The sequence below is a fragment of the Xenopus laevis genome, chromosome 7L (assembly GCF_017654675.1).
Source record: "Xenopus laevis strain J_2021 chromosome 7L, Xenopus_laevis_v10.1, whole genome shotgun sequence".
In the NCBI taxonomy this organism is placed as follows: Eukaryota; Metazoa; Chordata; class Amphibia; order Anura; family Pipidae; genus Xenopus; species Xenopus laevis.
This window is the reverse complement of record NC_054383.1, coordinates 135,834,823-135,852,786: the sequence shown is the minus strand read 5'-3', so window position 1 is coordinate 135,852,786 and position 17,964 is coordinate 135,834,823. Positions and strand designations below refer to the sequence as shown.

Sequence of the window (17,964 nt, the reverse complement as noted above, 5' to 3'; positions counted from 1 at the left end):
TTGGACCCCCCCCCTGATGGTGACCCTGGATTTAACCTTCCCTTACCCAAAACAATAAATCTGATCTTGTTAGATAAATGAAGAAAACATACCCTAAGGCCTAGTGTCACAAAGCCTTTGGTTAATGTTCTACAAGGACTGTGTGAATGTGCTCACTTGCACTTTTGGGGGGCTCTGATGAAATTCAGTGGAAGCCACAGGTGGCAGTTGCAGGGGATGTGGGGGTTTTCCACTGGCCATGTGTGACATTAGTCTCAAGGCTTTGTGGTCTATCTATAAAAAGCTGTACTAGGGCTGCTTTTAGATTTCTCTAAAGCCTTTGCAGCAATGCCATCTCCCAAAACTGTCCAGAGAAGGTTTTCACAACTGATTCTCGATACTGGTTTTCACTGAATGTTCCCCCTCGTGGCATCTAATATTGATTTGATTACAATTATAAACATGAAGTTACTGTAAATAGTAAGAAGAAAAACAATTGGGAAAATAAACAGAATCAGTCCCATAACCGTCTAAAGACCATTTATTGTGTATCCACTACAGTTTGGGAGAATTTTTGAGACATTTCAGTTCCCCTTTCTTTTAAAAAAAGAACTGGCTAAACTTTCCATATTGACCACTGGTTTCAGCCACACCTATTACTATAAAGTTAATTCTTCCCTTTATGAACTAATTGTTGGGGGCAGGGGATGGTGTTTGTATGAGAATGAGGAGACACGGGTGAACTTCCAAGTTTTATGGAAACTGTGTCACCCGTTCTGACCATTAGAAAGGAGGTCTTCATAGAAGGGGGTCATTACCACTTTGCTGGGCAGGCCTGGTAGTTGTAGATGAAACTGCAAAACAGACAGATGGCAGTCAAATGCGACTGTCATCCATAGACATAGAAACAACCTCTGAGCCCAGTGTCCAAAAGCTCCACCAGAAAACACCATGGGATGATCACTAAGGGCTTCCTCTTCAGGTGTAAGGGTTACAGCGTGGAACCGCTGTGATAGTGGATAGCCATTCCATTGGGAGAGGATATGGCGGAAGCCCAGGGGTGTACCCATAGATGGTAAGGGAGGCAGACATGGTGAAAATAAAGCAGGTTTACTTGGAGCTTGCAAATAACACAGGAACAGTTCAAAATAAGATAATTACCAGGAAGGTGAGGATAAGGAAACAATGCTGGAACAAGGCAACACAGGAGCTTGGAATCCAGGAGCTTGGGATACAGGTAAGGAATCACTGGAACAAGATACAGCAACCAAATACAGGATACGATTACAATCAATGACTCAGCCCTGAGCAAGGCTCAGGGCAGGGTTAATAAAGGGACGGTAATTGGGAATGGGAAACACATGAGGGTAAACAAGGTGGGTGGAGAATGGGGAGGAACACACTAGAAACTGACAGGTACATGAAACACAAGACACACAAGGGTAAGGATCAGCCTCAAAGAGCCCCCAGTGGCTCAAAAGAACACACAATGTCCAGAATCTGGGAAATAAAGGTTCGAGTCCCGGGCTGATCCTTACAGTACCCCCTCCTTAAGGGTCCACCTCCGGGCGACCCAACGAAAGACCCCCATCCTTTTTAGTCCAATGACTGGAGATGGGGACAAAAGTTTGCCAGGGTCAAAGGCTGGAGAGCCGCCAGGGTCAAAGGCTGGAGAGCCGCCAGGGTCAAAGGCTGGAGAGCCGCCAGGGTCAAAGGCTGGAGAGCCGCCAGGGTCGGAAGCCAGATCAGAGAAGTCGCCAGAGTCAGGAGCCAGATCAGATGGATGGCCAGAGTCAGGAGCCAGATCAGAGAAGTCGCCAGGGTCAGGAGCCAGATCAGATGGATGGCCAGAGTCAGCCTGCATAGCAGAAGAACCAGCCAAGGCACCCATTACAGGCGGCGGACCAGCAGAGGCACCCATTACAGGTGGCGGACCAGCAGAGGCACCCATTACAGGTGGCGGATTGCCCAGGACAACAGGAAGACCACCACGAATAGCAACAAGACTGGTAGACTCTGGAGCACCAGAACTATCAGATCCTGCAGCAGGAATGGCAGGTCTAGAAGTAGATTTGTCCGTGGGCCCAGAGGCCATGGTACACAGGTCCTCACAGGCTGAACCCAGCAAGGCTGTTGGCACAGAGGCTGGAAGCGGCAAGGCTGCTGGCACAGAGGCTGGAAGCGGCAAGGCTGCTGGCACAGGAGCTGCAGGCGGGACCACTGGCACAGGAGCTGCAGGCGGGACCACTGGCACAGGAGCTGCAGGCGGGACCACTGGCAACAGGAGCTGCAGGCGGGACCACTGGCACAGGAGCTGCAGGCGGGACCACTGGCACAGGAGCTGCAGGCGGGACCACTGGCACAGGAGCTGCAGGCGGGACCACTGGCACAGGAGCTGCAGGCGGGACCACTGGCACAGGAGCTGCAGACACAGGAGCTGCAGACTGGACTGTAGGAACTGGAGCTGAAAACGTAATGGGAGACATGGAAATTGACAGAGACAGCTTTCGGGGAGCCGGCACAGGAACAGGCAGCTTTCGGAGAGCCGGCACAGGAGGCAGCTGCTGGGGGCCTGGCATTGGAACAAGAGGCAGCTGCTGGGGGACCGGCACTGGAGCAAGAGGCAGCTGCTGGGGGACCGGCACTGGAGCAAGAGAATGCTTTCGGGGAGCCGGCACTGGAGCAAGAGGCAGCTGCTGGGGGACCGGCACTGGAGGCAGCTGCTGAGAAGCCGGCACAGCAGACAGGACAGGCTGGGAAGCCGGCACAGCAGACAGGACAGGCTGGGAAGCCGGCACAGCAGACAGGACAGGCTGGGAAGCCGGCACAGCAGACAGCCAGTTGGGAGCCAGTCGTCGGGAAGGTCCAGCTGGACACTTGGGTAGCCGATGCTGCTGCGAAGCCTCATCTCTTGGGGGTACTAGGCACGGCAGAAGCCCCATTTTGGGAGGCACAGAACATGACAGAAGCCCCTCTTCTGGGGGCACAGGACAAGGCAGAAGCCCCTCTTCTGGGGGCACAGGACAAGGCAGAAGCCCCACTTCTGGGGGCACAGGATCAGGCAGAAGCCCCACTTCTGGGGGCACAGGATCAGGCAGAAGCCCCTCTTCTGGGGGCACAGGACAAGGCAGAAGCCCCTCTTCTGGGGGCACAGGACAAGGCAGAAGCTGGGCCAGGACTGGAGGTAGCTGTTGCAGAGGGGTAGCAGGACCGGGAACTGAAGCAGACCGCTGTGGGGTAGAGGGCCCAGGAATAGACTGCGGAGGGATGGCTGGTGCTGGAACAGGAGCAGACTGCAGAGGCATAGCTGGCCCTGGAACAGGAGCAGACAGCGGTGGGGATTTCAAAGGCCAAGAAACTGGAGGTGGACGACCAGACACAGGCAAGATAGCAGTTTGTAGCTCATCTTCGCTCGAATCTGAATCTTCCCAGCCCACATCGAAGACTGAATCCTCCCAGTCATCGTCAGAGAGAAAATCCTGATAGACATCATCACAGAAATGGGAGCTGACTTTTGCCTCATTCTCCCCACCCCAAGGGAGTTGTAGTTCCACATCGGGACAAGAAAGCATGGAGGGCTTTCCCAAGGGCTTCTTGTTTGGCTGAGTCATTCTGTAAGGGTTACAGCGTGGAACCGCTGTGATAGTGGATAGCCATTCCATTGGGAGAGGATATGGCGGAAGCCCAGGGGTGTACCCATAGATGGTAAGGGAGGCAGACATGGTGAAAATAAAGCAGGTTTACTTGGAGCTTGCAAATAACACAGGAACAGTTCAAAATAAGGTAATTACCAGGAAGGTGAGGATAAGGAAACAATGCTGGAACAAGGCAACACAGGAGCTTGGAATCCAGGAGCTTGGGATACAGGTAAGGAATCACTGGAACAAGATACAGCGACCAGATACAGGATACAATTACAATTAATGACTCAGCCCTGAGCAAGGCTCAGGGCAGGGTTAATAAAGGGACGGTAATTGGGAATGGGAAACACATGAGGGTAAACAAGGTGGGTGGAGAATGGGGAGGAACACACTAGAAACTGACAGGTACATGAAACACAAGACACACAAGGGTAAGGATCAGCCTCAAAGAGCCCCCAGTGGCTCAAAAGAACACACAATGTCCAGAATCTGGGAAATAAAGGTTCGAGTCCCGGGCTGATCCTTACATCAGGATCATCATGACTAAAACATTGTACACATTATGCCTTCTTGCCTGCACAAGATATGGTGCTCAAGGTCTCTCAGGCGTTATCTGAGGAGGGTGACACCATATTGTTTAGTGACGGGGAGGCAAAGTCCATATACTTCTTCTCTGGCAGAAGACTCCATTAGCAGGGACATTCTGGACACATTAATATTGGGATCTGAAATGCTTCACAGAGGCCTTATGACCTGGTGCTGCCTGGGCCTGCAAGTGGAAGAGCCCTGGACAGAGGTGAACTAAGAGGTGAAAATCCAGCACTTGCACCTCTGTCCATAGTAAATCAGCCCTATTGTGGCTCTGAGTGAAAAGTGGTTCAGGTCTAGTAAAAGTATGAAGCCATACCCTGACTAAGGGGACCAGTAGGTAACCAATCACAGTGCAGCACTATTAACAATATAATAAGGAAAGATGGTGCCATGCAAGAGAAAGGCCTAATTGCTCCAGTGATGGCTGGATCACTAGTGGAAAAGCTGAACATGGCCTTAGCATTTCTGGTTTGACCAGTAACCTGGTACCTGCCCACCTCAAGTCATTGGTTGGCCAACTTTTTTTGTTTGGCTGAACACCTTTAGTCCATCTGCAACACATGAAAAGTTTGGCTATCCATTGAAAACTCTATCAGCAAGTCCCTTATTACGGTTGTAACATTTGAGCCATATAGTAACCGAGAGCAACCACCCAGCTGCCTGGAACCATTGTTTTAACTGCACTAAACCAAAGAATTTTGTATTAGTACAACATTGTGCCAACTTTAAGCAATGAGGGTGCTGTCTCCCAGAAGTCCACAGAGCAGCCAAATAGTAAGAGAATATGGTTTCAACTGCAAAACTAAGTGTATAGTTAAGTGAGTTTTAGATTTATTTTAAGGTAAATGATGCTCATAATGGATTCTCTGCCGCTCCCTGTGATTGGCTCCGGTGGGTTTGACTGGCTTCTTTGGGAAATGGGTCACTGATAAAGTGGTCGAACAGGTGTACTATTATTAATGGGTAACTGTGTATATATATATATATAATACACAAAAGCTATGAATATCTTGTAAATTATATCCTTATAAACGGTGAGTTCTGATGTCATCAGTTATAAACGGTGAGTTCTGATGTCATTTCTGTCACGACTCACTGAAATTTGTGTATTATAATAAATAAAGTACCCCCAGTTGTAAAATATGAGGATATTATAAGTTACCTCGGAGTTCCATGACCTGTATAAAAACACTCGGCCTTCGGCCTCGTGTTTTTATATGGTCATGGAACTCCTCGGTAACTTATAATATCCTTATATTTTACAAGAGGGGGTACTTTATTCACTATATATTGCTTATATTGTTTTGTATAAAAATGGGTAAGGTTCCAATATTTGTACATACGTGAGAATGAAGTAGTAGAATAGAACTACACGTAACTTCTTCATTCTTTTGAACTCGACCTAAAAGCTGACATTTAAAGCAATAAATTTGGGTCATCAGAGTGACGTCAGAGTGAGGTAGGTTTAAATCAAATGATCACACCCCATTGGTACATGTGGGGTAGGTGGCCCCCTCAACCAACTGGAAAGGAACATGTAGCCCTGGGGTTCTGAGCTGCCCAGTTGCACAGGGTTTGTCCATAGTGGCAGACTATTGGTAGAAGATGGGTCTAGAGTGGCTCTCATGTTATATCTATGTAATGCATGACTAATTAGCAAATTATTTAGGTGCAGTCATGGAATTAATTCAGAATGAAGTGATAATTAGCCATGCAGTATGGGGCGTTATATGTGTGACATTAAAGTCTTGGTCAATCCAAGTTGAGACCATATTCCTCTCTTCTCTTACAGACTGCCATCACCCTTGTTTCACCTTTGAAACCGAAGTTGCTGCGGAGTCCGTCTCTGAAGCGAGTCCCGGGTTAAAGGGCGTGATCCCCCAATCCCAGTCTCAGTGCAAAGCGGTGGTGAGAGGGCTGAAGGGCAACCAGCCGGTGCAATGGGAGATCACCTTCAATATCCATGAGCTTTTCAGAGAGCGTGAGGACAGAGAGGACGACGAAAGTGATTTGTGGAATGAGACGTTCCATCACCTGGCAGCCAAGTCCATTATACGAGACTTCGAGCAGCTGGCTGAGAGGGAGTGTGAAATTGAACATGGTAATGAGTAACCTAGTGCCCCTGGGCATGGCTATGTGCATTGTACAATTCTACTATGACTTTATAATGCACAGAATACTTTGTGTTGGCCTATGACCTATAGACTTGCAAACTGCCACCTAAACTTCTGAAAGCATTGGGGTGTCCCTATTGCCTATATACATAGAGAATTTGTCCATCAAATACAACCCATACCAGATTAAGGCTTCATCCCCCACATGTAATAAAAGAAGCTGATTCCAGAAGTGGTGGCAGCAGGGCAGTAGTAGAATAATATAATGACAGTAGAGAGAGATGGTTATATTAAATTTTTATATCAGTGGGAGGCCCGGACTGGCAATCTGTGGGTTCTGGCAAATGCCAGAGGGGCTGCTATAAGCTCCCATAAAAAGTCCGTATTTAGTGGGCTGGTGGGGGCTGTTTGGGCCTCTATGTGTGCTGATTGGGTACCTGAAATGCCAGGGCCTATTTTAATTCTCAGTCCGGAACCTAATCAGTGGTACTCTGAACTACTGAACTACAAATCCCAGAAACCTATTAAAAGCCAAAGACGATACACCCACACAACAGCGGCCAGAAACACGGCTGGTATTTAAATCTCAGGTGCCCTTCTGGTGTGTAAATACTTCCTATAAGGAAATATCAATGACTGACTGGGCTCCTTCGGGAGAGACTGCCTGGAGACTGATATACTTAAGATGTGACGTCAATCCAGAAAGCTGGAAGCTGATGAAAGTGTTTGGGTTTGTGCCCATAGATGTGACACCTGCTGGCCGAGGAATTTCTGTGTTTAGAGACAGATCCGGAAAGCTTTGTGGCCCAGAATACGTTCCGCACCTCACTGGGAGCGATTGTTAGAGACAAAGAGATTTCAGCTTTGAGCAGAACATTATTCCATCTCTGTGTTAAAGGGACAGGGATGAGGCAGTGGGGGAATAAGCGAGTGACTCATAGAGATAATGAATGACTCAAATATCACACGGAGTTCTGTTGCTAACTGTGCGGCTGCAGGTGCAACATGAATCTTTCTGGCCCACATAGCAAGATATCAGAGACCTTTAAATCATTTAAACCTCCTCCCTGTCTCATGGCAAAGCATTAAACACTTGTTTTAAAGGGGAACTCCATCTAAAACGGCTTCTAAGCAACTTTCCAATTTCCATTCATTGCTCATCCTCATTCAGTTTATAGTTTTGTGCAATTGCTATTGTCTGTCCTTTTCTGTTCTCTGGTTCTGACTATAGAAACAATGGAGCAGAAGTCACAGGAGGTCCCATGAGGCCATAATAAATGAGCAGTTTAAACAAATATTGGTTAAAACCAGGGATGCGCCGAATCCACTATTTTCGATTCGGCCGAACCCACAAATCCTTCGCAAATGATTCGGCCGAATCGAATCCAGATCCTAATTTGCATATGCAGGGGTGGGAAGGGGAAAACATTTTTTATTACTTCCTTGTTTTGTGACAAAAAGTCATACGATTTCCCTCCCTGTCCCTAATTTGTATATGCAAATTAGGATTCGAATTTGGTTCTGTCAGGCAGAAGGATTCAGGATTCCTGCTGAAAAAAGGCCAAATCCTGGCGAATCCCAAACCGTATCCTGGATTCAGTGCGTCCCTGGTTAAAACAGCTCAACCTCTAGATATCTTGAGAGTCCTAAAATGAATTTGCTGTGGGCCCAGTATAATGTAGTTAAGACATTTAATCTAACTGTGGGTATTTTATGGGACAGGGGGTCCCACAGGGTTGGACTGGGCTGGCAGGACACTGCTAAAAAAAAAACCTTGTGGGTCTTGGCCCTAGTGGACCCCATGGCCCCCACTAGGGTTGTCACCTTTCTGTGGATCTGGGGAGGGGGCAGGGTGGTGACATCACAGGGGCGGTTCAGTGATGCAATGGGGCAGGGCTGTGAAATCACAGGGCGGGGGATATGTGTCATGGGGCGGGGCTATGACATGGCGATCATCGATTTTCTGATCGTCATGTCAATCTAAGGGGGATCCTGCCCTGTTTTCATTATTTGGAAATGGGCAGACTGTCTTGACCCCGACAGCCCTTCTGAAAACCGGACTTCTCAAAACCAGAGGGGTGGCAACCCTAGCCCCCGTGAGCCAGGCCCGCTCCCTAACGCCAACCCTGATCAAGAGGGACCGGGTGGAGGGGTGGCAGCATTTGGAGGAGCCGATTGGACTTTACAACTAGGGTTGTGAGCCCCGTACACCCCAGTCCACTTGCCTCCTCATTACCTATGCATGGGATGGGAGTTGCCATAGTGTTGTGTTACCCTTCTGATAACCTCTGCATGAGGTGGGACGCCATATTGATCTAATGTAAAGGGTTTCAGGATGGCCCATGTACAACTCCCTGAGCATCTACTGGTATTGACTTTGCCTTTCCTCTGGCAACACATTGCTCTTGCACTTGCACCCAGTGCAATCTCTCTGTATATCTTGCTGTAAAGCAAGGCACGACTGCTGTTATTTGCCAGAAGAGAAAGACTTTCCCATGGGACAATTTGAGGTGCCGCTGACACATCTGGCTCCCCAGGGATTGACTCACATTCCGTGTATTTTTCCCTCTTGCAGGTTTGGGCCGCAGATTCCAGCTGAACGCCATAAATGCCAGCAAAGCGTGTAACGTGATCAGCAAGTACACGGCATTCGTTCCTGTAGATCTGAGCAGCAACTCCTACTTACCCAGTGTGGTTGAATATGCCAACACAGGTACTGCCCCGGCACTGCTCGTACCTCTCTAACATTGATATGTCCCCCCTGTACCCGCGCATGCCAACCTCCCCTGTTATACGTATGATTTATATTTACCCCCCACCTCCCATATTTGTGTCCCACACCCCCTGTGACCTGTCCTTCTGTCGTGTTAACTGTCAGTCTCTCGTCTGGTCCTCTCTCTCTCTCTCTCTGTCTTTGTCTGGAGGCCTCTCCCACTGACTGAGGAGGATCCCTCATTCCCTGCCAGGTGCTGCCCTAAAGCAGGGTTCCCAGCGCAGTCTGAGTTCGGGAAGCCGACGTCTGAGGGGATTCTCCATTGGCCTGGGGCGCTCTCAGTCAACCTGTGCGTCAGAATCCTCAGAGGAACGATTTTACAGTAAGGAACCATTGCACCTGTTTCTTCCTCATCCCAAAGGAAATAACTGGGGTCATTTACCATGTGGAAGACAAGGCCTTCTGGTCTACATTAACTGCCACTCCAAGGAATAGAATGTTGCCTGTATTCGGCACCTCTGTATTTATGTATTCATTCTCTCATCCCCAAAATTGTGCGTCATTCGGATGGGATAGCCAGCAGGCACAGGCTGAGCCTGGATCTGTGCCAGCAGGACAATGGCAACCAGGTGGCCACCTCGCAGAAAAGAGACATTCCGGCAAACCCGGGAACCAGGGAGTATGCAAACATGGACTAGGGGTAGGCAGAGGGCCCTTCAACAAGCACCTGTTCAGCACCCCCTCATTGTTGTACCCTAGGCAGGTGAATCTTCTGCCTACCCCTAGTTTCGTCCTCCCAAGCCCCCTGGGCACTCCCACCAACCCCTTCGCTGATTGCAGAGAGTTAAAGGTATGTGCGGAGGGAGAAGGGGGGGGCATTGGGCACCTTGAGAAGCTCACGACTGGAGTGAGAGCCACTGGGAGAATGTGGGGTCCTTGAGATGGTAGCCCTGGTGGACCCCAGACACCCCGGTCTGACTGCTGCCCTGTAATTCTTGCCTGTCCTGTTGATAGTAAGGGGAGAGCTTCATGGCACCCGCCTACACCTGGTGCCCGTACTGGGTGCAGCCAGACCCTAGGACAGAAATGCATTCTTATGCGCCCCTTGTTGCACTCGCATTTCTGTCCTGTATCTTTATACAAATTTAAACTTCATTAAAATATGGACCAAATTTGTTTGAGATTCCTTATAAACAGGCAGGAAAGGCTAAAATACATTTCCACCGGAACAGAATTTGTATAAATAAGCTTTAATTCAGGGTAATATGAGATGCTGTAATGTAACAGGACCACATGATGTGCAGCTGTAGGAAATCCGTCCTTTTTCAGGGAGCCATGTTTTACAAATATTTCACATATTTATTAAATATAATTTATTAAATATTAATATTAAATACATGTATTAAATATTATTACAAATATTTTACAGATACAATATTTTGACAGAATTTGGGGCAAAATGGAATGGGCGAGTTGGAAAATGTTGATTTGGTCGTTAGGGAAATGTGTTGGAATTTAAACATTTTACGTATTACGTTTCTGTGAATGAAAGGGATTAGGGGTCGTAAAGCAAAGTAGCAAAAATATGGTGTTGAAAGACACTGGAATATTATATGTTGGATCTGTTACCTGTTACGGAATCAGAAATCAGTTATTTTGTGTTTCGTTGCAGATGTGGACGAGGCTGCGACATCCCCTTGTACCACCCCGGTGCCCTCCGGATGGGAGCGATGCAGTTTCCCCCAAGGTCGGTGTTTTCTTCCGAAACAGGAATTGCCCCACTAAAGTGTCTTCACTCCCTTTTCTGTTTTATTTGCTTTATAAACACGTTTTTTGTTCCACTATAAACACTTAGGGGGTTATTTACTAAACTCCGTTTATTACAGCCCGATGCAGCAAAAAGCCAGAATCTGAAAATCCGCCATCGCAGATCTGCCGAGGTTGTGTATAAGTCAATGGCAGAGGTCTCTATCCTTTTTTGAAGTTTCTGGTCTGAGCTGGAATTAACTCAAAAATCCGACCATTTCAGACTTTTAAGGCAAAATCTTTGATTCTGGAAAAAAACCCTGAAAAAGTTCGGGCCCAATTTATCGAGTTTTATCGAGTTTTTAACCAAATCAATTACATTGAGCGTTTTTAATAATAAATAAGGTAAAATCGGGTATGGGAGTTTGGTTGTGGTTTTTTTAAATCCAAATAATGAGATAAATTCGGATTTTAGTAAATAACCCTTTTAGTGTGAAGTAAGGGGTTTTTCACCTTTAATATTCTGGGGTCTAAATAGGTTCCAAATTCCCCTAGCAACCATGCATTGATGTGAATAAGAGACTGGAATATGAATAGGAGAGGCCTGAATAGAAAGATGAGGAATAAAAAGTAACAATAACAATATATTTGTAGCCTTAGAGCTCTTACACACGGGCGGTTTTTCTTGCGCTCCCCTGCATTGCACTTTCTTTCGTTCAGCCGCAGGAGAGCGCAGGAGTAGACGCACTCAATTATTGTGAAGGGGGCTGTACTCACACAGACACATGTATGCGCCGAATGCAGGCGAAATGCAACATGCTTCATCCCACCTGCATTTGTCGCTTACATGCGTGCATCTACTCCTGCGCTGAATGGAAGAAAGTGCAACTCAGGGGAGCGCAGGAAAAACCGCCCGTGTGTAAGAGCCCAAAGGCTACAAATGTATTGTTATGGCTACTTTTTATTCCTCATCTTTCTATTCAGGCCTCTCCTATTCATATTCCAGTCTCTTATTCCAATCAATGCATGGTTGCTAGGGTAAAGAGTCAGAAGAAGAAGGCAAATAATACAAAAACTATAAAAATAATAAATGTAGGGCAATTGAAAAGTTGCTTAGAACAAGTGAACCACCTCTTTAATATATTTAGTGGGAGCAGTGGTGCAACAAAACTGCCCGTGCAGTCAAGAAGCCCTTCAGATATTTACAATTGAGGCATGCGATTAATACAATTGATGCGAGTAAAGACGGATATGTCATTGCCGATGGACCCAAAAACATTATTACTTAACCAAGGGGCAAATTCACTAAGATTCGTAGTTGCGCCAGGCGCAACTTCGCCACACTTCGCCAGGCGTAGTTTCGCCAGCGCTCCGCAAATTCACTAAAATCCGAAGTTGTGCACAGGGGTAGCGTAAGGTTGCGAAGTTGCGCTAGCGTTGATTCGCTAAGTGAAGCGAAGTTACGCTAGCGAAGGTTAATTTGCATACGGCGCCAAATTGAAGTTACAATGGAGGAATACGTAGAATCACTACACAAGCCTGGGAAACCTTCAAAACATCAAATAAAATTTTTTATTTTGCCCTACACATGTGCCCACTGTATAGTTAAGTTGCCATGAGTTAGGAAATGTAGGGGGGAAGGAGGGGAGCCCCAAAAATGTTTCCATCTTTTTCAGCCTATCACCCATAATATAGAAAAAACGCCAGCGTTTTTTGGGACTTTGAAAAAATGTGAACTTTTTTTGAAACAATCCCTATCTACTCTATTGCGCTTCGCCTGGTCTGAGGTGGCGAAGGAAGTCTGGCGTAAAAGGTAGCGTTCAATACACTGCGCGCGTTAGTGAATTTGCGTAGTTACGTCCGTAGCGAAAATTCGGCAGGCGTAAGGGAGCGTTCGTTAGTGAATTTGCGAAGTAACGAAAATGCCCAACGCTAGCGAATTGACGCTAGCGTTAGGCGCTTCAGCGCTTAGTCAATTTGCCCCCAAGGTTTTTGAAGTTTTATTGTAAACTTGCAACAGAAAAACAATTTCACAAATGTAAGATGTATGTAATTATATTGTTGCCTAATAAAAAGAATTGTTAAAAAAAAAATTAAGAAGCCCTTCCTATGCTGATGGTGGGATAGTCCAGTCTCAGTAGATAACGTTATTACCTGCACTGTGCAATGGAAAGAACATTAATAAGACAATCTTTATATTGACCTGTAATAATAACCATGGCTCTTGTTTCTGCCTCAAACAAACAAGGTGTTTTATTGTTGCAGCTCCGCAACGCAGTCCCTCAGTCTCCTCGGCGCACTCCCAGAGATCCATAGAGAGCCTCTTTGCGGCCAGGTAAGGGGCAACCAGTGCCGTTCATACGTGAGCCAATCTCTGTGCCACATACAATATGTCCATTCTTTTCTCGCTGCAGGCTCAGCCTAAACAAAACCCGACTTTTAACTCGAGCTGCAAAAGGTTTTATGATCAAGTCTCCGGGGAAAGGCAGCGAGGAGAGCGAAGGCGAAAAGAACAGCGACTACTTACCTCTGGTAGCTGGGGAGTCACATGAGATATAAGGGCTCATTTAGAGACACGGGTGCAATCCGATAAACTGAAATGGGGGTCCCCGATTATAGTATGATTTTCACTCACCACATTTTGGAGGTGGCCCTGGTGCACCTCCCTGAGCCCTCAGTACGGGGAGCGGACAAACCAAAAATATCAATGAAGCTATAGCCTATGACTCAGTGTTTGTGAACACGAAATGCGTAAGGCTGAGGACACATTAAACTTTTGGTGGAAGAATGCCTTTATTCTGAGTGCCTGCTCCATTGATATTTACTGGTGCAATCCGGCCCACAAGATAATATTCGAGTCCACTGGCATGCACGGCTTTGCTACAGTGATTTGGCTTTATTCAAGGCCTACTGGATTTGAGGCCCTCCAGACGGACCCTGATGCAACATGGGTGCAAAAGGCAGAGCGAATTGGTGCATTGCTTACAAGCTCCAGCAAGCGCTACTTAGGGGGCACCCATGGGTGTATTTTCTATATAGGGACTCGAGGTTCTGTGCCTAGGGCAGCAGCTTTAAAGGAGAACTAAAGCCTAACTAAAGAAGTAGCTAGAAATGTTGTACATGATGTTTTGTGCTTCTGTACCAGCCCAAGGCAACCACAGCCCTTTAGCAGTAAAGATCTGTGTCTCCAAAGATGCCCCAGTAGCTCCCCATCTTCTTTTCTGCTGATTCACTGCACATGCTCTGTGCTGCTGTCACTTACTGAGCTTAGGGACCCACTCACAATATACAGTACACATAGAATAGAAATGTCACAATATAAGGCTGATTAGTAATTAATACACATAATTACTACATGGCAGCACAGAAACCAGTGCAATTAGCATCAGAATTGAATAATCAGCAAACCTGTAGCATCAGCTTATATTACAGCCAGGGAAGCTCATTTTCTGCTGGATAATTAGTGACGAGCCCTAAGCTTAGCTTCTCAACAGCCAATCAGAGCCCACTGAGCATGTGAGTGTCACAGACACTTTCCAAGATGGTGACCCCCTGTGACAAGTTTGAAGTCCTGGATCATTGCTGCTATTGACAAGCTCAAACTTTAGCCTCGTGCAATAAGTTCAATATATAAAATGTGGCATTTTTAGCCATATTGATTTTTAGGGTTTAGTCCTCCTTTAAGAGGGAGCTCCCCAGATGCCTATATGGTAAATAAAACTTTTTGCAAAACCTCTTCCCCTGCTGTCGGATGCATTCCCCTGATATCTGGTAAAGGTAGGGGGTATCTTGATGGGTGCAAAGAGGTGTGGTCTCTAGGGCAGCACTGGGCCACAATACACCCCTGGGGTCACCCACAATTATGCAGGAACAATTAGAGCATAGAGCAATATGGAGTTAGTTAGATGCCTCAGCACTTTGTATGTGTAGAGCTAGCCCTTAGACAATATTGTGTCCTTTGCATGATTGTGTCTTTGTTGTGTAGGTCTCCTTACAGTTGGCCTGCGGTGCGTTCCTGTTGAATCAAACCTTCGCCACCGCCGCCAACGTTCCATTGGACAGACTGAAGTGGACGTCCCCTTTCAGCAGCCACCGAGCTGCCCTGAGCCCAATGTCTCACAGCTCTTCTCCTTCCAAAAAGGAAGAGACCCTCCCGGGCGGCAGTGGGCATTTCTTAGTGCCAGATGCTGAATTCCACAGCACCTTGAATGGGTTCGGGGAAGATGTTTGTCAACAGAGTCGAATCCGACACTTATCAAGCAGCGCCCTGGATAGCCCACCCCGGGCTTCCAAGGCAACAGAGAATGAACTGTCCCTTCCAGTTTTACCTCTCAGGCGCTATTCTTCTCCAGAGAGTGCCCAGGACTCGGCCTCCATTCACACGGACAGTGGACTGGGCTCAGAGTCTGACAGCACCGAGGTTCAGTCTTGGATGGAGACCATAGAAGAGCAACGCAAGTCCCAGCCGGAGAGCATGGTGTGGGCCACAGCCATAGCACTTGCCTGGCTGGAGAACAACTCCGCTGCCTATTTCACAGAGTGGGAGCTGCTGGCGGCCAAGGCAGACCGGTGGTTGGGCAAACAGAAGGTCCCCGAGGGGCGCACTGTGGCTGTTGTGAAGTCTGCCGCCCAGCAGCTCTTTGTGTTGCTCAGACACTGGGATGACAACCTGCAGTTTAACGTCTTGTGCTACAACCCCAGCAGTGTGTAGGGACGGGCAGAGGGGGCAATGAAATAAGGGAATTCTTTGCAAGTTGTGGCATGAGTGTTGTTGTGTAAGCTGTTGTGGTGGCAGTTGTGTAAGTGTGGGTCAGAGGTGGTGTCTCAGCATGGAGGCTGTGAATGCGTTTGTGTGGCTTGTGACTTGCCGCTGTGTGCTGCAGTTCAGCTCTTGTCTGCACTTTCTGGGTAAGATCCGTGTGTAATCTCTTTTTCTTTATGTAGGAACACTACAGTAAGTGCTTTCTCCCTCTGTATATACTGGAGGTATTTAACAACCCCCCCCCCCATAGGGTAGAATGGCAGATAATGACTCACATACATTATTACACAGCCATGCCCTCATTTGCTGATTTTCCTAGTGCATCTGTGCTATATAACTGTCACTTTTTACCAATGCAGCCCTTCCATAACCGCCAGTTTTACTAGTGAGGCTCTGTTGTTACTGTGAGTTTTATAGATGGCAGCCCTGCTGTAACTGTCAGTTTTTCTAGTACAGTCCAGCTGTAACTCTGTCAGTTTCTCTAGTACAGCCCAGCCGTAACTGTAATTGTCAGTTTTTGTAGTATAGCCCCTCTTAGAATGTCAGTTTTTCTAATGTATCCCTGCCGTGACTGTCAGTTTTTCTAGTGCCACCCTTCTGTGACTGTCAGTTTTTAGTGGAAACCTGCCATAGCTATCAGCTTTTCTAGAGCAACCTTGTTGTGTCTGTGAGTATATTTATGCCAGCTCTGCTGTAATATTCTAATTTTCTGTAGTTGCCCTACCATAACTATCAGTTGCTGTCTTGTTTAAGTGAAGCCCCATAGTAACTGCCAGTATTTCTAATGAGTGCCAGCCAGTCTTTCTAGTGCAGCCCTGCCATAATTCTCAGGTTTTCTACTAAGTCCCTACCATAACTGTCAGTTTTTCTAATTCAGCCTTGCAGCAACTCTCAACTTTTCTAGTGCAGCCCTAATGCAATTCTCAGCTTTTCTACTAAACACATGTCAGTTTTTCTAGTGCCGCCCTGCTGTAACTGTCAGTTTTTTTTCTAGTGAAGCCCAGCTAAAACTGTCAGCTTTTCTTATGTAACCTTGAAAAGTGCTTGTTTTTTAGTTAAGGCCCAGTGGTCACTGTCAGTTTTTAACATAACTCATTTCTACAGTGATTAAGCAATGGTGGTGGGAATAATTGTAGGGTGCTTGGAGATTTATACTGGGGTCCTGATACACAATACCCTTAACACTTCGGGGTAAATTTATCGAAGAGTGAAGTTCCGCCACTAGAGTGAAATTCCGCAGCTCTCCATTCATTTCTATGGGATTTTTATAGGCGTATTTATCAATGGGTGAAGTGAAAGTTCACCCTTTGATAAATACGCTTATAAAAATCGCATAGAAATGAATGGAGAGTGGCGGAATTTCACTCTAGTGGCGCAACTTCACTCTTTGATAAATATACCCCTATATGAAATCTGTTGTATTGGTTAGGGATCATGTGTCTATTGGGAATGCTGTATCATATTTGCAGTCTCTGTTTTGACCCAGTGCCAGGTGCTAAATTGCACAGTTGCAGTTACTCAGAGCATCCAATGAGGTCTGCACTGGTGCAATTTAGAACCCATGTTAATAAATCAACCCCAGAGAGCATTCAGAGTGACTAGGGTTCACCTGGTGTTATTTTTTTTTTTGTGTGCACCCTGATGACTGTGTGAACTGTAGTCCCCCAATGTGCCCCCTTGTTTTTGTAGGTTTGCACACATACCTCCAGTTAACCATATCACAACTAACTCTTTTATTTGAACAATATCCACTCTATGAGCACGTCTCTATATGCTGTCTCTGTGTTGGCTCTAGTATCTCTGCTTTGTAGGCACGCTCTCTTTGGTGCATTTTAGCTTCTCTCTCTCTGAGCTCTCTGATTTGTGTGCACTCCATTCTCCATGCATGCACTAGTTTGCCAAATCTCTCTATTTGTGCAGCAGCTTCTCTGTGTGCCGTCACATCTCTGTGCCCTGGAGTCTCTTTACACACCTGCCCATCTCTGCCCACTTGGCACATTCTGGTTACACACTACACTGGTTCCGCTTTATGTATCTGCACAGCCATCCACAATCATCTCTTACCCAGTCTCCGACGGCCGCTTCTGTGCCTGCTCGATGCTGCTGAGTGATGAAAAACCAAATCATTATTGCATTTTATATAGACTTCACCAACACAGGGGAGAGAGGGTTAGTTCTATGCATGGGGATCATTTTGTATCTTGATTTCAGTGTTAGAGGGTCATTATGTTTACAATTTTGTGATTTTGGTACAAGGCATGGTCCCAAGCTCTACTGTAATTATTTTCTATTCTCCCCATTTCAGTAGAAACACGTTCCATATGATCTGATGTTGTTTGACAGTTACTGTAAGTAGCGACATGTCTTCCTGTATATAAAGTACCCAGCACATTGCATATTGGGTGCCTAAATATCACC

The 17,964-nt window shown here is 46.8% G+C and overlaps 1 protein-coding gene across 1 annotated transcript in view; it reads left to right on the top strand.

Annotated features, from left to right (window-relative positions):
• vwa5b1.L (von Willebrand factor A domain containing 5B1 L homeolog) overlaps positions 1-16,787 on the top strand; it is a 91,904-nt gene extending 75,117 nt beyond the window's left edge. The window contains exons 16-22 of the mRNA XM_041569845.1: positions 6,004-6,312; positions 8,901-9,038; positions 9,292-9,420; positions 10,711-10,785; positions 13,050-13,119; positions 13,199-13,316; positions 14,770-16,787. Of these exons, the coding sequence (XP_041425779.1) occupies positions 6,004-6,312; positions 8,901-9,038; positions 9,292-9,420; positions 10,711-10,785; positions 13,050-13,119; positions 13,199-13,316; positions 14,770-15,495 (1,565 nt within the window). The 3' untranslated portion in view covers positions 15,496-16,787. The remainder of the gene's footprint in view (positions 1-6,003; positions 6,313-8,900; positions 9,039-9,291; positions 9,421-10,710; positions 10,786-13,049; positions 13,120-13,198; positions 13,317-14,769) is intronic.
• The last annotated feature ends 1,177 nt before the right edge of the window (positions 16,788-17,964 follow it).